At 40.5% G+C, this 22,919-nt stretch overlaps 4 protein-coding genes and 1 long non-coding RNA gene across 6 annotated transcripts; 3 read left to right on the forward strand and 2 right to left on the reverse strand.

Moving 5' to 3' along the window:
- Positions 1-533: 533 nt before the first annotated feature.
- On the forward strand, positions 534-2,803 carry LOC127778691 (F-box protein SKIP5). Its single transcript, XM_052305312.1, has 5 exons — positions 534-756; positions 1,706-1,850; positions 1,940-2,018; positions 2,164-2,222; positions 2,321-2,803. Exons 1-5 carry the CDS (start codon positions 645-647, stop codon positions 2,664-2,666), a joined length of 741 nt encoding a protein of 246 aa, XP_052161272.1. The 5' UTR covers positions 534-644; the 3' UTR covers positions 2,667-2,803.
- Positions 2,804-4,746: 1,943 nt separating this feature from the next.
- LOC127778378 (E3 ubiquitin-protein ligase DIS1-like) lies at positions 4,747-8,478 on the forward strand. 2 transcript variants are annotated; one of them, XM_052304964.1, is made up of 4 exons: positions 4,747-4,930; positions 6,319-6,544; positions 6,835-7,221; positions 7,613-8,460. In XM_052304964.1, exons 2-4 carry the CDS (start codon positions 6,344-6,346, stop codon positions 7,931-7,933), a joined length of 909 nt encoding a protein of 302 aa, XP_052160924.1. In that variant the 5' UTR covers positions 4,747-4,930; positions 6,319-6,343; the 3' UTR covers positions 7,934-8,460. The 2 variants fall into 2 exon arrangements, with proteins under 2 accessions (XP_052160924.1, XP_052160925.1); XM_052304965.1 differs by lacking the exon at positions 4,747-4,930 and having other exon boundaries at positions 6,322-6,544; positions 7,613-8,478.
- A 2,483-nt stretch (positions 8,479-10,961) lies between these two features.
- Positions 10,962-12,189, reverse strand: LOC127778886 (uncharacterized protein At5g39865-like). Its single transcript, XM_052305530.1, has one exon. The coding sequence runs from the start codon at positions 12,043-12,045 to the stop codon at positions 11,410-11,412; it is 636 nt and encodes a 211-aa protein (XP_052161490.1). The 5' UTR covers positions 12,046-12,189; the 3' UTR covers positions 10,962-11,409.
- Positions 12,190-16,699: 4,510 nt separating this feature from the next.
- Positions 16,700-20,779, forward strand: LOC127779729 (DEAD-box ATP-dependent RNA helicase 10-like). Its single transcript, XM_052306622.1, has 13 exons — positions 16,700-16,937; positions 17,024-17,153; positions 17,271-17,340; positions 17,678-17,740; positions 18,280-18,354; positions 18,605-18,724; positions 19,078-19,119; positions 19,222-19,296; positions 19,480-19,626; positions 19,736-19,873; positions 20,019-20,133; positions 20,229-20,317; positions 20,633-20,779. Exons 1-13 carry the CDS (start codon positions 16,757-16,759, stop codon positions 20,753-20,755), a joined length of 1,368 nt encoding a protein of 455 aa, XP_052162582.1. The 5' UTR covers positions 16,700-16,756; the 3' UTR covers positions 20,756-20,779.
- Positions 20,780-20,819: 40 nt separating this feature from the next.
- LOC127779730 (uncharacterized) lies at positions 20,820-22,706 on the reverse strand. Its single transcript, XR_008018726.1, has 2 exons — positions 21,373-22,706; positions 20,820-21,171 (listed from the first exon to the last, which is right to left on the reverse strand). It is a non-coding gene; the product is annotated as an uncharacterized LOC127779730 (long non-coding RNA).
- Between the last annotated feature and the right edge of the window lie 213 nt (positions 22,707-22,919).

A 22,919-nucleotide genomic window follows, 5' to 3' on the forward strand; every position in this document is an offset into this window, starting at 1 on the left:
CACAATCGTACGAAGTATACTATATACTCCCTCCGTTTCACGATATAAGTCATTCTAGCATTTCCCACATTCATATTGATGTTAATGAATCAACATTCATATTGATGTTAATGAATATCTAGATTCATTAACATCAATATGAATGTGCGAAATGCTATAATGACTTACATCGTGAAACGGAGGAAGTATGTTTTTCAGATAAAAACACCGTGCATTCACATGCGTTTGTTTGACACGTGCGAATAATTTTTTTATAAAAAATACTTTTGCATAAAATTCAACAATTTAAAAAATATACCGACAGAAATCTATGTGAAATCTGCATTTTAATCAGCCAAAAAAAGAAAAGGATTAAAAACCCAAACAGTTAACTGGGCCTAAAGACTGTAATTCGTCCACTTTTATGGCCCAATATGGGCCTGGCTTAATTCTAGTCCAAGCCCATCCGACGCAGCGGAGGCAGCCACGTGGACAGGCCCGACCAACCGCCATCTGACAGGTGGGGCCCGCGATGGCGGAAAAAATCGTGGTCCGTCGAGGTGGCGAGATATCCCCGCCGCGCGTGCAGCTGCCGTTGCCGACCTCGCGCTCGCCGCTCGCCGCCGGCGCCGCACGCCGTACTGGGGGGAGAGGGATTAGGAGAGATGCCGCCGAAGCGGCAGCGGTCGGCGGCGGGGCCGTCGGGGGAGGCGCCGGTCAACAGCCTGGACGACGGCTGCCTCATGCACATCTTCAGCTTCCTCAGCCCAATCCCAGGTTCGATTCGTTCGTAGTCTTACGATTACCCTAATCTTGTTAGGAGAGAATTTGAGGCCGATTGGTAAATTGCTGCGAACGGTTGGTGGCGTAGGCTTTGGGGAATGTAAAATGTTCGAGGATTTGGGACGGAGGGGAAATGGGAACGGGCCAAAATTGGGGGTTTAGACCTGCTTTAGGCTTTAGCTCGATTGGAGTTTTGCTGGATTGTTCTAGTATGGGGTCTATTATGTAATTGTAGTGAAATTTAATTTTGTCTAATAGATGAAGATGTCACTAAGCACCTTCTCCAGGGGATGATTCGTAGGGTTTGCTTAAGTGCTCGCAATTGCGAATTCATGGTTTGATTACTCTTGGATTTACAACTTTACACAGTGAGATCATGGAACGCAATACCATAATGGTCCAGCTGATGTGTTGTTCTAGGTTCTAGGGTGAGAAACTGATGGTTGATCCATTTCGGCATTGCTGCTATTGGAGCAAATGTTCATGTGAGCTATTGCCATCTCATCCAGTAGACAACAAATCACATGAACTGGTGAACATCGCTACAATAGCAACAATTGCCAAAATGGGTGAACAAATCATATAAATTGCATGAACGTCGCTACAAGGTGCATCTTTTGAGTTTTAGAAGCTTTATTCGACTGAAATTTCATGCTAAATATTGCTATTTACATCTCTATTGATGAAATAGGTTTTATATGAAAACAAATAATTTTGTTGTATATCTGCCTTCACTGTGGGATCGGTAGACCCCTAGAGTTAGCAACACTCCACCTGGTTAGTTTGGATGTTCAATCTTGTCCCTATTTCTAGGTATATCAAACCTTTAGCTCACTGTTGGCGTGCTTGATTTTGTCCCTGCTACCATTTATTGCCTGATAATGTGACGCTGTTTATGTACTTTAAATGAGCTTTTTTTAGCATTTCATTTTTGAACCTGCAGATAGGTATAACACCGCCCTCGTTTGCCACAGATGGCGCTTCCTTGCATGCCATCCTCGACTGTGGTTGCGTGTTGAGAGGCCAATCAGAAATACAATAGAGCCAGGAGTCTATCCAAATCTTGAGTCTGCTGTTTCTGCAGCTAGGTCCGTGTTCTATCTGACTGTTCAATGTTCATTATGTTATAGAGGGGGTTATGGTCTTATGGATAACCTTTATTTGCGTTGTTTTAAAGGCCTGGGGATACTATTCTAATTGCTGCTGGTGGCACACATGTTGCACGTAATATCCAAATAAAGAAGCCTCTCTGCATTGTAAGTTTTTCCATTCATGTTTGTTATATCTCAAGAGTGAAAGTTTGATCTGGTATTCTGATGAAATGCTTCTTGCATTACACAGCAATTCTTTTTTGTTGTTGATGCAACTTTGAGCTTACGCTTGTCATTTGCTTACTGTCAGATTGGCGGGGGTGAGCTTCCTGACGACACAGTGTTAACATGTTCGCGTGGCTCTGACAAGTATGCATTTTTCTTCTGTGGCAATGGTTTTTTGTTCTTTCTAATGTTTCGTCAAAGCGGCAATGATTTCAATACCTTCCACTTGCCTGTCTGAGCAGTGCGTTGGAGTTCCTTTCCACCTGCAAGATTGCAAATCTCACTATTAGAGCAGAGCTTGGGTGTTGTTTGCTTCATCGAAGTGGTAGATTAACTATTGAGGAGTGCTTGCTCCAGTGCGAGCAAAATCCTCTGGATTATTTGTCCTTCCCTATAATTAGCACAGCGATTGAGTATGATTCGTTCTCATCACTCAAGGAGCAAGGACATGGTGTAACTGTTGTTCGCACCCGCATTGAGGGGGGTGCGAAGGCCGTCAGGACTAATGGAACACTGGCGCTGCAACATGTGCGGGCTATCTATTCTCGCAGTTCTGTTTTCTTCTGGTTCGAAGTAGGAGAAAGGTAGGAATTCATGTAAACCTGTAAGGCCATGGCCATGTATCCTATCCAGTATCAACTCTTGGCATTGTCTGCCTCCTGTTTGTTGTAACATATGATAAATATTTTCTATTTGGATCAACAGGGACACTAGTTACAAGTTAACTGCATAAAGTTTGATAATTTCATAAACTTAGCTGTCACAGATCAAATTTACCCTAATTCTTGGATCGGCAGCACAGGTTATTGATTGGCCGTTTGTAATGATCTTCACGTCCTATTGTCGTTAATTTGAACGAAGGACAAGGCGGGGACCCTATCTGACACTGACTGCTAAATTAACTTCTACCTGTTGTAAACGTGATTGTTCTTGTGGAAGCGAGCAATCAGACAAGGATGCATTTGGACTGCTATTTTTCCATTTGGATGACTGACATTCTGTTAATCATGCGTTCGATGGAGTTTGTATTGATCTTGCAGTTCTGAACTTGTCTATTTGGTGGTGATTTTCTCAGTTTTTCTTGGGAAGGAAAATGATACAGATCACTCTTTTTTTCAATGTCTGAAGCAATTGCAATTTACTACATTCGTCTACAAATATAATATTTTTGACGACTATATTTGTGGACGAGGGTAGTAGCTCATGTTCATTATACTGTTGGGTGTAACTACTTAATTATACTGTAATCAATTACCCTACTATCCATGTTCTTTTTCTTGGTGCCTGATGTTACTCCTGTGTTCGTACAATAGACAAGGAACCGTATGTAGTTCATCACTGTTACTGCTTTGTTCAAAGTCAGCGGTGAAAAAAGGGAGAAGTATTTAGTAGGGTTAGAAATGACAGGGAGGTTAATACAGAAAGTTAGATCCGTTCTAGTTAGTTGCGTCCTTTAATTAATATAGAAACTTGCATGAAGTTGCAAATTCAAACAAGTTGCAACGGTAGTCTAGATGCCACTGGACCAGTAACACATTTTCACGTGTACGGCTAAGGTAAAATAACTACAATTCGAAAGTAGTTAATAGCTTAATCTGTTTTTTTTACCCCCGTGGTGCTGATTGATTAGTGGACCAGCCAGCATGCCTGAAGCCTTGAACCTGAAGATTTCAAATTTCGTCTTGTCTCTTTCTGTTGTTTCCTCTCTCCCTTGGCCTGAATGTTCATTCTGTTAAAGCTGGCTCGTTGTTTTTTCTTTCTCAGAAAATGACAAAGGCTGTTCCCACTTTACAGTTTCATTATTAAAAAGAAATCCAAGTCTGAACTTTCAGGTTTCCTTTATTTCTGATGAAGCCATCACCTTGGGGTGCTCTGGAATCTGGATAACTTTGGTTGGGCAAGTACAGTGCAAATACTACTGGAGTACTACGCCGTGTTTAGTTCCAAAATAATTCTTCAAACTTTCAACTTTTTCATCATATCAAAACTTTCATACACACACAAACTTCTAACTTTTCTGTCACATCGTTCCAATTTCAACCAAACTTCCAATTTTAGTGAGAACTAAACATAGCTAATAGTAGGGTTTCTCAAAATCTAATAGTAAGGCTGTGTTTAGTTCACGTCAAAATTGGAAGTTTGATTGAAATTGGAACGATGTGACGGAAAAATTAGAAGTTTATGTGTGTAGGAAAGTTTTGATGTGACGAAAAAGTTGGAAGTTTGAAGAAATATTTTGGAACTAAACACGGCGTAAGTGGAAATTTGGATTGTTTCTGAAGGTATAGATTATGAAAGAATCCACAGCTGTGATAAGCCTCTCAAACAAAGCCAATGAGTACAAACTACAAGAAGTTCAAAAAGATTCCTCCGACAAGTTTTCACCATAATTTTTCACTTCATATACTGTAGAAAGATTCATTTGGACACCTGAAGTTTCCAAAAGAAAGAAAATGAAGTTCTTCAGTGTCACTCTACACTGTTGGAAGCATCAGTGTCCATCTACTGCTCATCATTAAAGAATTCGAACTACAGAGAATGGAGTAGCAGTAATTCGTTTTTACCGTTGATGACCTGCACCAAACAGACAGGCCCCCACTTAATGAACAGTAACATCGAAATAATCCTTTCCAAACCCCGAGGAGATGGGGAAGGAAAACCACAAGAGACCATAAAAAACTTCCTCTGATAGAGAGGAGACAGAGAGAAAGAGAGGAGCTTTATTTCGAATGCTCCTGACTCCTCCTCGGTTCCTCTTCCTCTCGAGCCCTTCACCGCAGTAGCATCATTCAAGCTGGACCCAAAGCATCCCAGATCAAATCAAACCCGCTGGTTTGGCCTTCCGTTTTGAGGTAGCGCATTTCGCTCGCTTCCTTTTGGATTGTTTTTTTGAAAGGAAAGATTGGATTTTCGGGGGGTTTTGAGGCGCTCCTGCCGTTCTTGGTTCGGGTATGGTGAAAATGCGGGGGTGAGATCGCGAATGTGTGTGTCTAGGTGCCCTTGGTTGCTGTCGATTAGGGTTTTTGGTCGGTTTTCTTTTGGGATTTTGGGGGGTTTGATGCTTTGGAGCGGATGGGATTTATTCATGTCGAGGTGTGCTTATTCGGTTAAGTAAATGGTTTTCCCCATCAGTGATGTATATGTACTGGACTTCTTACTAGGAAAGCTGCAATTTTAGATGATTGATCCATCTCATTCTTGGCATATCTTGACCAAGCATCTGTGAATATTTCTTCTCTTATTCGAAGCTGCAACCGTGTTGGTCGAACCGATTCTATACAAAAGAATCATGTTCTTTCTTTTTACTGCTATTTTAGGCACTTAGCTCGAGATACTGTGCATTTTGATATTAAGTTGTTATGGGCTCAACCTGATGTTCCTGCTTCTAGCTCTGAGGTGTCCATGATGTAAGGGAGCTATGTCTATGATTATGTCTTTCCAATATCAGAGATTCGTAGTAATTTCCTTGCTCCACTGTTTACGCTTTGCAACTGCCAGCATCATGGTTTCTTTGAATTAGCAATAATCATAGGTACTGTTTATACTAGCAATTCATCATTACACAAGGAGGAAAGATGCCACATTGTGATGATGAACTGCCCCCTGCCCTACTCTTGTTGTTTCTGTTGTTCAGTGCTGCTGTAAGTAGTTTCAGCTTTGTGCGCAATACAAGGTGTAGTGGAGTTTGATAGAAGTGACTCCCCTTTTCCCATTCCTTATCTGCAAATGCATAATTCGCCTCCACTACCGGCTTTCCTCCTCTTAGAGCTGTGGTCTTTACAGTCAAGCAGTAGTTGTTTGTACCTAGAACCGCCGACCAACTAACTGAAAAGGAGACAGGCCATGGCTGCAAATCTATCATGAGTTTCATCTATCTACCAAAACCATAGTCCAAAACCACTATAGGATGTAATTGACTCAATTTTGTAAGTTTATGGTTCTAAACAACCAGTTGTTCAGTGTGTAAAATGGACATGTTTTTGCAATGCTTAGGAGTATACATGTACTTCTCCAATCCAATTTCATATGAAGTCTGTGTGAGCTCATAAAGCCTTCAAGTTTGGTTTGTTTGTCTTATGACTGCCTTAGGGGTTAAAAAAATAGTTTTGCTCTGAGTTCCAAAGGGAAGGCAAGGAAATTTAGTTTGGCGACGATTTTTTGATGAGCAAACATGCACTTCTACCTTATTATCTTTCCTTTAACCACTGGAAATAAATTCTCTCTTTTTTCGTTTATACAGGGATTCTATATCTATAGGCTTGTCCATGGCATCAGTTACTTATCTTGATGATGCCCATTCTGAAGTTATCGATCCTCCAAAGAGTGAGGAGATGCTGGATGTTACTGAACTTGTTGATGATCACACCCAGCATTCACCAAAACCGAATGCGATGGTCTCTGGCAATGTGCGTGAGCTACTGGAATGCCCTGTGTGTCTAAATGCCATGTATCCTCCAATTCATCAGGTACACCTTGTTACCAAACTCTTAACTACACTTACATTACATTTATCTGAACCATCCAGTTACATTATGCTAGCATAGTTATAGGCTTTTGGCATGCTTGTATCTGGTATACAGTAGGGACTTGGAGTAAAAATGTTATTTTAGCTTTAATTTAGGTTGAGCTAACATAGGTTTCAGTTCGATATTTTTATGAAGCCCAAGTGTTCTGAAAACTGTACATTCATTAACCCTGAAGAGCAAATTGAATATGTAAGCACATTCCTTAACAATATTTCCATCACTGTGTGTAGTGCTCCAATGGTCATACTCTATGTTCCGGATGCAAGCCCAGGGTTCACAACCGCTGCCCAACTTGCAGACATGAATTGGGTAACATAAGATGCCTTGCTCTGGAAAAGGTAGCTGCATCACTAGAGCTTCCATGCAAATATCAGAACTTTGGGTGCTTGGGCATATATCCTTATTACTGCAAGCTGAAGCATGAGTCACAGTGCCAATACAGGCCCTATACTTGCCCATATGCTGGATCTGAATGCACTGTTGCTGGTGACATTCAGTATCTAGTAAGTCACTTGAAAGATGATCATAAGGTTGACATGCACAACGGAAGCACCTTCAATCACCGTTATGTCAAATCAAATCCTCATGAAGTTGAGAATGCTACCTGGATGCTCACGGTAATTTTCTCAGTGCTCTGTAATTTATGAAAAGAACACCTCACAATGTTCATGTTACTAGGTTGCACATACAAATTCTGATTGACATGTATACTAGTTAGTATGTCAATGCTTTCCAACTGTTGTTTACACTCCATGAATTCTGCAAAGTTCTCGTGTTAGATATTTTTGTCGTAAACGTAAAATATGAATTGCTGTTTGTTCGATAAGTGCATGCTTACTAGCTTGGTTAAATTAGATATTGCAACACTGGCAAACTGCCAAGTTGCTATCTTCAATTCATCATTTCCTGGTTAGAACATGATTGTACAACTGTTTTGAATCTTTTAACTTATCTTTTATTCTCCACGGTGATAAGTATGCTATAACTAAATGTGGATTCTCTATCCAGGTTTTCAGCTGTTTCGGCCAGTACTTTTGCCTGCACTTTGAGGCATTCCAGTTGGGCATGGCACCTGTCTACATCGCCTTCCTACGGTTCATGGGAGATGATGCAGAAGCCAAGAACTATAGCTACAGCCTGGAGGTCGGAGGCAGTGGTCGGAAGATGACCTGGCAAGGCGTCCCCCGAAGCATCAGAGACAGTCACAGGAAAGTTCGGGACAGCTACGACGGCCTTATCATCCAGCGGAACATGGCCTTGTTCTTCTCCGGTGGCGACAAGAAGGAGCTCAAACTGCGTGTCACCGGAAGGATTTGGAAGGAGCAGTGAATCACAACATCTCTAACTTCTCGTTGCGACTGTTAGTTTGATTGCGACATGGATCTTGATTCTTGAATTTCCAGGGCGAAATGGGATTAATGCGTAAGCGAATTGCTCCGGGAACTAGCTAGGCAGGACCTTGTAAGATTGTAGACTGTCTTAGCTACCAGCTGCCATTCTTCTTCTAGTGGTTCAGGAACATTTTGTATGGATGATTGTCTCGTGGCACTGATGTAGTAGAATTGAAGGCAAATCTCTTCTTTGCTCTTAACTTCTCCAAGAATTAGCCAATCTGGCGAATCTTCTGATGGTGACTCTGCCAAATGTAAATGATGTAGCTCTCCCCTTTGTATGATTCAAATCTATGCCAGGCCACCATTGTTTTTCCGGAAATGTAGCCCTGCCAAACCTGCATTTGCTCCTACTACTGTGTTCAGCTGTAAATTTGAACCCGTTTTCTCTGAAATTCGTGACTGTATGTTGATCTGTAGACACTGCATATGCCGTAAACTGGAACAAAAGGTTGAGGAGGGATTTGATGAACATTTGAATTCGAGATTGCATCGAGCCTGACAATGGCGAGCAATTGGTCAACTTGTGCGCCATGCCAAATTGTCAACATGTACAGCAAGAGGGGCACGTGAACAATGAAGAATTTATTTGTGCAACCGTGCGAGCTCGGATGCCAGCAGAATCGCCCGAGCTTCCACACCCATGTCCTGGAAAATGAAGGCAGCTTGCTCAGGACGTCGACGTGCTGGATGATCAATGCAAGGAACATATAATAGTTTCATCGATCTTTTTTTTTTCTGAACGAAGTCATTCTTTTCTACTTACACCATCCGTTCCAAAATATGTTCATCCGTGAGTTTCTGTCTAACGTTTGACCGTCCGTCTTATTTAATTTTTTTAAAAAATAAGTCACATATAAAATACTATTCATGTTTTATCATTTAATAACAACAAAAATACTAATCATAAAAAAATTCAGATAAGACGGTCAGTCAAATGTTAGACACACAATGTATAGATTATGGATTGTTGCGGGCATGCTTCCCAAGCTCCTAAACGTACAGTTATTTTTTTGTAAATCTTTTTTTCCATCAACATTTCTTAGAGAACTTCTTAAATCAACTTTCTAATATATACTCCCTCCGTTTCGAAATGTTTGACGCCGTTGACTTTTTAGCACATGTTTGACCGTTCGTCTTATTCAAAAAATTTAAGTAATTATTAATTCTTTTCCTATCATTTGATTCATTGTTAAATATATTTTTATGTAGGCATATAATTTTACATATTTCACGAAAGTTTTTGAATAAGATGAATGGTCAAATATATGCTAAAAAGTCAACGGTGTCAAACATTTCGAAACGGAGGTAGTAATTAATTTGTTCATGCCCTTGAATAATTGTTATAAAGAACAGATTTACTAGTGCACTTTTGTGATGACTGTTGGTTACAGAGCCATATCCAGGTTCAGTTCACTTCGATTACAGTTAAGGAGCTTTAAGTTGAGTTAGTTCAGTTGGATCGTTTCAACAAAAGAAATGTTTTGAGATTTGGAAGGAGCAGTGGATCGCAACATCTCAGTGCGGCTGCTTGTTTCAGTTTCAGTAACCATGAACGCTGGATGTATCTCTCCAGTACGAAATGATGCTAATGCATTCATAAGCGAATTGCTCTGACGCTAATCTAGCTAGAAGCTGCCAGCCTGCCACTCTTCCTGTAATCAAAGAACTATTTGTATGGATGATCATCTCGCTGAAAGCCCCTGTACTGGTGTACGCAGTGGTAGATTGTACATTTCAAGGCAAATCTCTTGTTTGCTTTGCTCTGAACTTGTTGGCAAAAGTATACCAATGCGAACGTTAACCCTCTCGATTTTTAGATAATTGGACGGTTACCGCGATAACTATGATACCTTCAGGTAGCGGTAATCCCTCCCCAAATGGCAAGGGAAACCTTTGATCAGATGTCCATGGTGCAGCTCCCACCTCGGTATGAGACTCCAATCTATGGGTCTGTTTGGGGGAGCTTCTAGCAGCTGCAACTTCTCCCAGAATCTCCAGTTGTCAGAAGCTCCCCAAACAGTCCAGCTTTTTACCTGGATTCTGAGAATTTGTAGTTGTAGAATCTGAAAAATGAACTAGAAGCTACTTCTCATCAGATTCTCACCAGTTGCTTCTCAAAATTTTAAGCTCCCCCAAACAGGACCAGGCTACCATTGTTTGCCGGTGATGTAGCATTACCAAACTAAACCTGATGCCACACGTGAGGCCATGAACACGGAAGAGTGCGAAGATTTGGGAAGCCAGCAGAATCCCCGAGCAATTCAGATTCAGATTCCAAATCATTGGACAGATTCGTCCAGGAAATTGGTAACAGATCACAGTGTTGGAGGGTGGATGAGATCTCATGAGACTGACAGACACAGTGATACTGAGAGCAGCATTTCTACATTTCCGTGCTAGTGACAGTTATTCTTATTTTTTATTGAAGATGCTCCAACATAAAACATCCTTGCTAGTCAAATAACTTGACCCAAGAACTACCCAGGTAATACAAATCAATAAAATGAATGAACAAAAAAGAGGAAATAAGAAAAACAAGCAGTATTTCTTCGTGCATTTATTTCCATCCATGTGCGATTGTGCGAGTGCAGAAACTGAAACACACCAACATGTATGCATCTTGCTACTACCTAATTCTATAGTCCAAGCATTATCTGCTCTACAATTAGGCTTAAGATTTCAATTGGCGAGTAACACCAATGTATTGACCCCAAGGAGCTTCTAGTTGCATCAATCAAAAGATATTCTGAATGCAATCGATATGAATAGATAAAAGAACTCCCCAAAACTTCTCAAACTTCTATGTGGGGATGGGAGTGGGGTCTACTGGTTCAAAGCCAAATTCAAATACAGTGCACTTCAATAAAGAAACAAAAAGTCGAAAAGTTAAACTCCAATTTAGAGAAAAGCTAAAGGAGAACATGATTACAACCAAGGAGCTTTAAATTAGTACAGTTGGATCATTTCCAAAACACATTGTTTTGAATTGTGGAGTCATCAATTCAGTAAGAAATTCAATAAGAACAAGTCACAACTCACAGGTCATAGGATGAGTTCAGGCAAGGAAAAAGATGAGGATAATCAAGAACTATACACAACCCAAACTCATGTATTTACATGTTAATATCAGTGACAATCTCCCATATATATTACATACATACATACATGCAACCATCGGCTCTTATTAATTTTTTTCAATCGCCATCACCTCATGGCAATTTTTGCATCAAGGATTCAAGAACAATTCGTTCTCTCATCCATGAGCAGCAAATCCAATCCCCCAAATGAATCGGATGAACACAAATCACACCCAGAAACCGAAAGGCGCCTCCGTTCTTGACTCTAAAGCCTCTAATTCCTTTAGTAATTAGCAGCTCGAATTGAATTGGAAAGATCATGTGTTTTTGTCGATCAAGAACAGCAATTAGGGCAGCGTACCAATCCGTTCTCGTTGCAATCGCCGCAGCGCTGCACGCGATCCTCCTCCTCGACGAACACCTTGCGGCCGCCGCCGCAGGCGGTGCAGGGGACGAAGCGGACGCCGCCGCAGCCGTCGCAGACGTAGGCCGGGTCCTGGCCGGCGGCGCCGTCGAGGAGGCGCCGCAGCTGGCCGCTCTCGTGGAGCTGCTTGACCTCGTCGGCGCCGCCCACGAGCCGGCCGCCGACCAGCAGCTGCGGGAGCGAGAAGGCGCGGCCGCGCGCGTCGAGCAGCGACCGCAGCTCGCGGCGGAACGCGGCGTCCATGGACACGTCGCGCTCGTCGACGGCGACGCGGAACCCCCGCAGGATGGCGCGCACCGAGGAGCAGTCCGCGAACGTGCGCCGCACCCCGCGCAGCGACGTCGTGTACAGCACCACGTCCTTGGGCCGCGCCCGCGGCTCGTCGGCGAGCTGGTGCCGCCTCCACTTCGCCGCCGGCGGCAGCACCCGGTGCCCCTGGTGGTGGTGGTATGTCAGCGACCGCGCGAAGTGGAACGGCTTCTTGGCGCCGCCGCCGCAGCTCCCGCTCCCACCACCGCTCAAAACCTTGCTGCAGCCGTCCTCCATCGCCGCCGCCGAAGAAGAAGAAGGAGGAGAAGACGAGGTGAGGTTCTTGGCAATGGCGGTTGCGGAGAGGCGAGGAAAGGGGGAAAAGAAAGCGAATTGGGGGAAAGCGAGAATGGAATTAGCCGTGAACGTGGGGGTTTAGTGGATGCGTATATATATTTTCTTCTGATTAAGCTGAACTTTTGACAGTTTTCTTGTTCTTGTTTCTTTTTTCCTTTTTCAGAGGTTGTTATTTTTTTTTCCTGCTTGATGTTGAGTTGTATAGTAGCTTTAGGACTGGTAATTCTTGGTAATTAACAATTCTCAGTTAATCAGTTATTACAGGTTCAGAGGGAGTAGGTACTCAATTCTGTTTAGCCTGTTTTGAGCTGGAATAGTAACATTTTTGCCGTTTCTTTTCTTAATTCTGAAGAATTTGTTTGTTCATTTTGTTAGTTTTGTTGGCTGTGAATAGACTGGTTTGTACAACCGGAAAGAAGGTTCCTGAACGTGTCATGGTCAACCTGAACGAGAGGCTGTCATTTTCCTCCTCTACCATATTTCCTCCGCTTTTTATCTTTCTTTTTTATGTGAACCATATTCTATTCATAGGTTGCTAAGCAAACGGTGCTATCTCCACTCTCAAACATTTAGGATTCAAATTTTATACGCAATATAAGCATTTCTAGACACTAATTTTATGCTTGAGAATTATAGTATTTTCAACCAATCAGATGCTTCGAAGGAGAATCCAAGCAATTTAATATTTGACCAATAGATGACTGAAAATGATTCTTTCTTTTTATCCATAATCTTTGTTAAACAACATACTCCCTCTGACCCATAATATAGTAATATAGAATCGGATAAGACATTTTATAGTACAACGAATCTGGACATATGTCTCATCCGGTTCTAGATTGTTATATTATAGGACGGAGGGAGTAAAAGCATAGCACGACTACTGTTCCATTTCTTCGCGAAAAAAAAACTGTTCCATTTCCAATCAAGGACAATTATAACTTCACTGAAAGACTGTAGAATTGTACAGACAGGGCATGGAAATCTATGTTCTGAAACCCTGAATTATCCATGGCAGAACACTGTTCAGATCACGTGCATAAAGTTTCGAAGTACTTCATGTCTGCAGTTTGAGGAACATGAGATCCCACACAGTGGCAAAGAATGGAGGAAAATGAGCTCAAGTAGGGGACATGGAAAGCTGAAGAACTGAATGCAAATCATGCAGTTTGGTTTACTGAACTATGGACATGGACCAAAGAAGGATAGCATCAAACTCCCATAATTCTTCTTTTTGGGCCCCTTATCTTACTGGCATCTGAGCTGGTCTTTATAAATGCTACTGAATGATGATAGATCGATCGAATTGATGAGTTGCTAATTTTATCATTTTATAGATTTAACGGTGAATAGTTTTTTCGCGAATTTGCAAAGCGCGTATCTTTTGTATTAAGATCGATGGTGAATAGTTGGCACATGGCAGCTGGAGTACGGATATAATTTGAGAATGGTACTCTTTGTTCTTCGGGCAAATTCAAATCCAGAGAACTTTCTTGATTTGTTTTTTTTTTCGCCGGACAACTTTCTTGATTTGGTATTTCGGTTAATTACTAGAGTTTGATCCAAACTGAATTTATGGCTTTTGAAATTCGTTGAGTTCAGTTGCAGGAAGCTCCAAAGAATATATGAAAGGGAGAAAGAAAATATCTGAACTTTTAACGTGCAGGGTGTGATGATTCAGAAATAGCTGGAAGATCTAAAGGCGTCAACGATGCCTACCAAACTGGTACTACTACACCTAAAATAAAAACAAGAGAAAAACTGCAGCAAATGCCTCGCCTGCTGTTTGTTGTTTCTGTTGAACAAGTTTATTTGGTCATTTCACGCGGTTGCGTTCGTTAGACTTTTTTCCAAAAGCCGGAACAAGAGCATATTATATCCCATGACGTAAGCTAATGTTAACTGTCCGTTTCAGGTTTTGTGGCGTTGAGAGTTGAGAGTATTCTTCAACCATTATCTTAGTATTATCTCCCTGGAGATTAGAACAATTCATTTTTAGATTGGAAACATCAAATATATTTAACATTGTGATCTTTATTGGCAATTTCTTATAAATTATAGAGATAGAATAGAAGTCGTTAAAAAATGATCCATTTTACCAAGCTCAAAAACACTAGAAAGAACAACTCTTCCATTATCTAAAGAGAAATTTTATAGTTCTTGAGAAAGTACCTTGAATTACCTAAATTTTACGCTAAAACTTTAGTACCTGAAGTTATCAAATTTTTACACTAGAAAATATGGTACATCTTGGTACCTTCTTAAAGATAATAAAATTACCCTTATCTAAAAGACTAAAAGTACTATGTTGAACAACGTATAGCGCAAACATATTTGTCAATAAGAAAGGCAAATCCCTTAGATACTTTTGTGGAAACCTTGTACTCCCTCTGGTTTTAAATGTTTGACGTCGTTGATTTTTGGACATACATAGTTACATTCATCTTATTAAAAAAATGTAATTATCATTTATGTTATTATTGAAAGTATTTTAAGCATGATTTATATACTTGCACAATATTTTTGAATAAGACGAATTGTCAAACATATGTTTAAAAGTAAACATTGTCAAAATTAAAAACCAGAGGGAGCACATGTTTTCTCTGAATATAACATATCCATCTAACCCAGAAGTGATCAATGTAAGAAGGCAAAACATACATCTTACAGGGGGAAAAACATTTTGACTTGTGAAAAGAGTAAGCCACAGGTTTGGAACAAACCAGAGTCATGCCTTGTAAGTAAAGCCACAGGAACCGAAAGATGCAGCTAAGGACCATACTTTAGTTCCACTCAACACTAGACATTAAGTGGTAGGTAATGGAATTAAGTTATTAATCCAAGAAAATACGCTGTTTTTCTCCCACTTATCTTCAGTCTCAAGATAGGAGCATATAGCATCTGAAAGCGATCAAGCAGTGTCCTACTGTCAGTCTGTCATCCTGAATAATTCCTCTTGCAGGGTTCTCAAAAAGGTGAAGAAAAAACTTTCAGACTGTTCTTGTTAATCATATTTTACTGGGACAGAAATGTCATTCCAACCAAATTAAAGGTACCAACTACCAAGTGATGTGAGTTCTCTGATGCAATGCAATCATGCATATAAATATGCTGCTCATAAACAATTCAACATGTCCCAGCAAGTCATTTAGTACATCTGCAAGGCTAACCAATTCTGAAAGACAGTCTGATAAGGAGATCCAATCTGCTGCTGGTTCTTCAGAGAAAGATGAGCTATCTGTTATCATTGTCCGGTCTCTGGCCATGATCTAATTACAGCTCACATAACGGGGATAAATTGCAGAGAAAAATTGCCAAGAAATGCATGCATGGCTGAAGTCAGCCAGATTGTTCAGAGTTCAGTTCAGTCCAACTTTCTGAATGTTAATTAGCCAGGCGCATCAAATGATCAATCAATCAACTGAACTAGGCTAATTTTCACATAGCTCTCATCAAACTGTACACAACATCATGGTGTTCCATGCCTTCTCATTATTCGTTTGGTAGCAACATGAACTTCATTCAGCTCATCTGTCATCAGTGTCATTATGTTACCTGATACCGATTTCTCTGCTTGATGCTGCTTCAGCGACCCTTAATCCATACACTTCTCCTTGTTCTGATCCGTAAACTACTCTCGGTTTTCATTACTGCAATTGTGAGATGGAGATTTTAAACGGGGACAACATGATGATCCAAGAAGTAAGCAACAGGAGCAGAGGTATGATTGGTGTTGCGATATTCTAAGACAAGTAGACAATAACTAACCAGAAAGATGGTATGTAGCTATCTAGCTCGTTCACAGCAACAAAGGATCATTCATGGAAGGCAAGTAGACAGCAGCAATGATACAAGAAGGATTAGGACTTGGATAAGCTGGATCTTGAAGAGATTATGGTCCATTGTACTTGTGATATGTGAAGTTGAGGTAGATACCAGATATCCATCTCCGATAATAACATGATTAGCTCATGAGCATGGCATATAAAAACATTTCAACACAAAAATTCTAAAATAGGGAAATCATAATTTGATAATTTTTTGTATTTTCTAAAAAAAACCCCAACATAATCATTGGTAGTTATTTAAACATTAAAATATATCTCAAGATTGGCTTATTTCTTTTTAGGGTTAATTGGACACATGCCATTACAAATTCACTTATTTAGAAAAATAACATTTCTATTCGTCAAATCAGTCGGATGCCACTCTACTCTTATAAAATTGGAACTGTACCACTCCGTCATGTGTTGACAGAAACTGTGACAGAATGACACAGTTCCAATTTTAAAATAGTAGAGCGACAAATAGTAATGGTATTTTTTTGGATGGGCAAATTTGTAATGGCATGGATCCAATTAACACTCTTTTTATATTAGAAAAAAAATTAAAAAATCTGTAAAACAATCTAAAAAAATTATCAGCTTTGTTTCTCTTGAGGCCCATTACTTGATGAGCCTTCCTGTGAAGTGGGCCTCCATCTTCGAAGTTCATCATGCAACCCTGCAGGCTGCAGCGAGATCTTTCTCAATTACTACTTTCTTCTTCTTCTTTTTTTCTCTTTTTTTTTTCTCTTTTTTTTTCTCGCCCTAAACACAGCCGCTTCGCCGCCCGCGCGCGCGTGGAGGTGGAGATTGCCTCGCGCGAAGTCATGGGGGAAGAGGTGGAGGAGCGTCGTGAAGCCATGGGAGAGGAGGTGGAGGTGGAGTCGGAGGCGCCGACGACGTTCGCGGAGCTCGGGGTTTGCCCGGAGCTGGTGGAGGCGTGCGACGCCATGGGGTGGAAGGCGCCCACGAGGATCCAGGCGGAGGCCATCCCCTTCGCCCTCCAAGGTTTGCAGCGAATTGGGCAATGGAGATCGACGGTGAGTACTAGTTTGCTGGCTAAATCCTTACTGGTTGATTGATTGGATGTATAGGGAGGGACGTGATCGGCGTGGGGCAGACGGGGTCGGGGAAGACGGCGGCGTTCGCGCTGCCGATCATCCAGGCGCTGCTCGAGCACGAGCACCGCCCGCGCTTCTTCGCCTGCGTGCTTGCGCTCACGAGGTTTGCTAAATTTTTCTATCTCTGCTTCTTTTTTTTTCCCTTTCCTGGGACGATTTGATTGCTCTGTTATTGTGAATGTGTGTGTGATTCTGGACTGCGGCTTTGGTGGTTCTTCAGGGAGCTGGCGATTCAGATTGCGAAGCAGTTTGAGGCGCTCGGATCAGCGATCAGCTTGCAATGTTCAGTGGTATATTGCCGTATCGTCTAATCACTACTAATTTTTTAGTTCCCGTAGCTAACCCAGCACTGTAAATTTATGGATGCTCTTGCTTCTCTGACTTACTAGTGTTCTTTTGACAACGTGTTTAAATGTTGTGGAAAAAAAAACACTTAGCGCAGCAGCAGGTTGTCTTGCTCAGTAAAAGTTCAAAGAATTTCAGTTATTAGATGCATTATATGATGTTCCTTTGGTGATCAACAGACATGCTAGTGCTGATCAAAGAGAGTCTCTTACTCTCTTCAAAGAGAGTATCTATTACTTCTTGCTATAATCACTTTTCTATTGATGATTTTTCTTTCCTCAGCTGATTGGTGGAATTCCTCGGACAAGCCAAACCATATCCCTTGCAAAACGTCCACATGTTGTGGTGAGTATAGTTTAACAAATTTACCAATCACTTCAGGTTTGGTGGCGGTCTTCTAGGGCCTGCCTGCCTGAGCATCTTCGCAAGGGCTTCGACTCTTGGCAGCTCTGGAAGGAGTGGAACTCGAGGGTGTTCGATTACTCTCTCTCGTCGGTTTCAGTGGTTCTGTAGTCTATTTTGCTGGAAGGCTGTATGTAGTCAGCCACTAGCGCGGCGCTTTTTGGGGGCCTGTTGGGAGTGTAGTGGGGACTCCGCCACCACCCTCCTTCAATATAGGAGTAACGTTTCATTTTAGTTTTAGTTTGTTTCCTTTTTTTTCCCCTGGTCCCCCAGCAATGGCCTTCTGGCTGGTTGCGATGTGTAAATGGAACTCTGCTTTCTTCTAATATATTAACGTGCAATCCTTTTACACGTTCGCGAAAAAAAAACAATCACTTGGTACTGGAACTTTAGCACAGTTATTATCCCTCTTAGTGAAAACTCGTAAATCTGATATCATGTAATATTTCTTCATCTCAACTAAGCTTGATTATGTTTCCTAGGTTGGAACTCCTGGGCGCCTTTTGGACCATTTGACCAATACAAAAGGTTTCAGTTTTAATAAATTGAAGTACTTGGTAAGTCAGTTTTAATAAATTGAAGTACTTGGTAAGTATTTTTCAGAATTTGGTCTTTTCTGTTGGATATTTATAGTTAGGAATATTTTGTTGAGACGGTGCAGTAGTATTCCTGGTATTAATATTTGTAATCGAGGATTTGGATGTGTCCAATCCTTGTACTATATATGTAACACATATGCCTGTTGGGCCATCGCAATATAACCCACTATTTTTTATCACCTTTATGCATATCTTTTGGTTTTGCTAGGTACTGGATGAAGCTGATGATTTACTTAAAGTGGACTTTCAGAAAGCCGTCGATGATATCCTTAATGTTATTCCTAAAGAACGGAGAACTTTCCTCTTTTCAGCCACGATGACTGAAAAGGTTGGCAGATAGGAGCTTTATTTATTTATGTTATTAGCAGGAGCTCTGCTTTTCTGTTAAGACCATATAAAAAAGTTATGGACGTTTGTGATGGAAATACTGATTTTATGCTTCCTCTGAATGTGAACCAAAAGATTAAACATTGCTGGTTGTGCATCATTTATCAGAATGACGTGGGTCACTGCTTGGAGTGATTATTAATCACACGTACTTAGACATTCCTGAGATAGTGAGAATACCATATTGGATTGCTTTTTTGCTCTTATAAGTTTTCTAGGACTACTTAAATGTCATTTCTATATAACCCTTTTAGCTACTACTGGTCGTGTGACAAATTTTTTTCGGTCCTGCAGGTGAAAAAACTGCGACGTGCTTGCCTAAAGAATCCTGTTAAGGTGGTTCCTTCTTTGTCTCAAGAGCATTTATTTGAAATAATATTAAAGGAAAGTGCTATCTTATTATTTATTAATGGGCCTTGAGCTTTTTTTTTTAATCAGGTTGAAGTAGCCTCCAAATATTCCTTGGTGGACACACTTAGACAGGACTTATATGTTGTTCCTGCAAAGTACAAGGTCACTTGCACCTCTTATTTGATCTATACTGTGCCTACATGTTTGATGTTGCTATTACATGCTGCATACATGATTTTACAGTCCATGCAACTTTAATAAATAATGTCACAAATTATGTTTCATTGTTCAAATCATTTTATCTTTCATTGCTGTTTCACCTTTTCTGTTGTATGCAAATTTCAGGATTGTTATCTTATTCATGTTCTGAACAAGATGCCAGGGAGCATGATCATGGTCTTTGTCCGGACCTGCGAGTCAACAAGGCTCCTTGCTCTTATGCTCAGAAACCTTCGATTTAAAGCTATTTCTATCAGCGGCCAAATGAGTCAGGTTTACTCACTCAGATATTCAAAAGTGCTTGATTCTTTCATTTTAGTTGGTTTAGGAGGCAGAAATGATCCCTTAAATTTATTTTTCTAAGTCATAACTTTGTGGCCAGGATAAGAGACTAGGTGCTTTAAACAGGTTTAGGACCAGAGATTGCAATATCCTTGTTTGCACGGATGTAGCAAGCCGTGGTCTCGATATTCAAGGAGTTGATGTGGTCATCAATTACGATTTCCCACTGAACTCTAAGGTTCCAACTTTATAATTTCAGTGTTCTTACCTGATCATTGCAAAACGCGAATATTTTTCCCATATGCTGCACCGAGATGATGCATTTAGGATTTCCTTTTTCATACTTGTTGTGGTTTAAATCCTAATGCTGCACCAAAATGCAGGATTACATTCATCGGGTGGGCAGGACTGCACGTGCAGGGCAATCAGGATATGCTGTGTCTTTGGTGAATCAATTTGAGGGCGAATTTTTCAAGCTAACCGAGCAGTTCCTTGGGGGTAACAAATTTTCTTTTTGAGTACTTTTACTGCATACTGCCAGTGCCAGCACGTAAATAAGGCCATTTCGAAACATACTTTCTGTATTTGGGCAGGTGAAGAAATCCCGGCTCGCAAGGTTGATGCAGATGAAATAATGATACTTCATGAGCGCAAATACGACTCAAAGAGAATCACACTGAAGGTACATACTTCCTCCGTTTTATAATGTAAGACTTTCTAGCATTGCTCATATTATATATGAATATGGACAATGCTAGAAAGTCTTATATTATGAGACGGAGGAAGTACTAATTTTCTACCTCACCCCAAATTGTAGCTGCTACTTTGTTAGGCTTCTGATCACTTTTGGTGATATAAAATTCTGTACGGATGTTCACCGTTCAACAGTATCAGTTTCCTTGTTTTAATCGACAACTCTCATTTGTTTATATTATGTTTTTCTTCCCTGGATTGATATTAACTGGAGTATCATTTTTTGAATCTTTGATTCTGTTAGACAATGAACGAGAGTGGTTACCACAAGAGGATGCATAGAAGGATGGAAGATGATGAGGAAGAGGTGGAGGAGGCTCCTGTTTCCAGTAGATCAAGGTCCTTGAAGAAATCAAGAAGACGATGACATATCTATATTCTTAGCTCTTTGGAAGTAATCTAGTCTTCTACTGACCGACCAGTTGAGATAATTTGAGAAATATCCATTGCAATCTATTTTAATTTGCCTCAAATCATGTCGTACAAAAAAAATTAAAATAACATTCGGATATATACACAATTGCAATGTGTATAAATGCTCACAAACACACAAAGAAACCAAACAACAAATGCAGGCATGGAAGATGATTTATATCCAGTTCGTCCAAAGAAATTCTAGCCGGAGACGTCGTCACCACTCTGCCTGAGCGCCGTGGCGACGTCGTCGGCGACGGCGAGGCAGGAGGAGAGCCAGCCTCTGAGCATCACCCACACCATCTCCAACACGAACACCTCCACCCTCCAAAGCACCATCAAATCACACCAAAAAGAGCTAGAAACGAACTAGGGAAGAACAGAAAATCGTTAGCTTATGATCATTTCCATCTGATACCAGCACAAGCTAGGAGAAGCTGATATACAGTGCTCCAAATTCTAAGCGAGAGTTTTTTTAAATTTTTTTTTTATTTTGCAGCAAAATGAAACAGAAAAAATAACAGACTAAGCAAAATAAAGCAGAGAACTCAACAGGGTAGAGAGCCTTACGTTGGGGATAATTGGGAAGTGCCCTTGCTCTTGTTGCTTTAGTAGTGTAGAACTTTGGCCATTTTTATGGAGTACCTGGAAATTTGGATCTCACATAGCTCTAAGCAGAAGGGGGGATAAGGAATTGCAGGGGTTGAAGATAGTTGTAGCAAAGGTACAAAGTTATAAACCTATCAAACATCATACATCCCTTTCACCTTTCAATCAGTGAGCAAAAATATCTAGCCGAGTTCCGTGCTGTTTTAATGTGATTATAACGTTAACCATCAAGGAATTTGGCACTTCTGAATTCTTATCCTTTACGAGTTTTTGTATCTCTGGCATATGTTGAAGTCAAACGTAAAGCCCTCTAGTTTTCGTTTTTATCGCTGGTAGTATTGATGTGATTGCTTCGATTTCAGAATTAGATTAGATCAGATAATTCTACAACGAATTCTGAACTGGTCATAAGAACACGTGTATAAAAACATCACAGGGAATCTCGTCTGAATTTCAGCATACATGTCATTGTTGTGCCGAAATCCTCAACTACACCATGATACTCCCTCCATTTCAAGTTATAAGACGTTTTGACCGCTTTAAATTTGATCAAGTTTGTAGAAAAAAATAGTAGTAACATTTTCAACCCATGACAAATTTATTATGAAAATATATTCAATTATTGATTTGATGAAACTAATTTAATATTATAAATATTACTATATCTTTCTATAATCTTAGACAAACTTAAAATAGTTTGGCTTTGACTAAAGTCAGAACGTCTTATAAAAAGTATTCATCTATAGTAAAAAATCATCACATTATTGGATACTCCCTCCGTTTCACAATGTAAGACTTTCTAGCATTGCCCACATACATATAGATAATGAATCTAGACACATACATGTGTCTAGATTCATTAACATCTAAATAAATATGGACAATGCTAAAAATTCTTACATTGTGAAACGGAGAAAGTGTAAAATTTGTCTTTCCATGAAAGGCTCAAAATACTTCCACGTTACAATACAAAACTATCAGCATTGCCCAATGTGCTTCAGTACTTAATTTAGACCTGCTACACATATAGTAGTATTTCGGTCTTTGCTCGTGAATCCCCATGACCAAAACAGGCGCCTATTCTGCAGATGATAACTGCAAACATGAAATAAACAAATCAGTGAGATCAAAACTAGAACTAAACAACAGGGCAGCAAGTATAGCAGGAAACATCTCCAGTAACAGAACTTCTATCCAGTTCGGTGGTCCCATGGGTTCTGTAAATACAGAGTGCAATGAAATGCAAGAAAAAATAAAAAACACATAGTTATGTCTTAAATATACGAGCATGATGTGCACACTCACCAAAAAGCACTAGGGGGGGGGGGGGGGGGGGAAGGTTACCACACAAGCACACAACCATCACCCATCTGTGGCCCAATCGCCAAGTTATGATTCCACCTCTATTTACAGAAAAATCATGTCAAACAAGTGTTTCAATACTGTCCTATGCCCACGGCGTCCTGCTGCTGAGTTACATTTCATTCGCTTTGTTACATCAAGACAAT

The sequence above is a fragment of the Oryza glaberrima genome, chromosome 7, assembly GCF_000147395.1.
Source record: "Oryza glaberrima chromosome 7, OglaRS2, whole genome shotgun sequence".
Taxonomy (NCBI): Eukaryota; Viridiplantae; Streptophyta; class Magnoliopsida; order Poales; family Poaceae; genus Oryza; species Oryza glaberrima.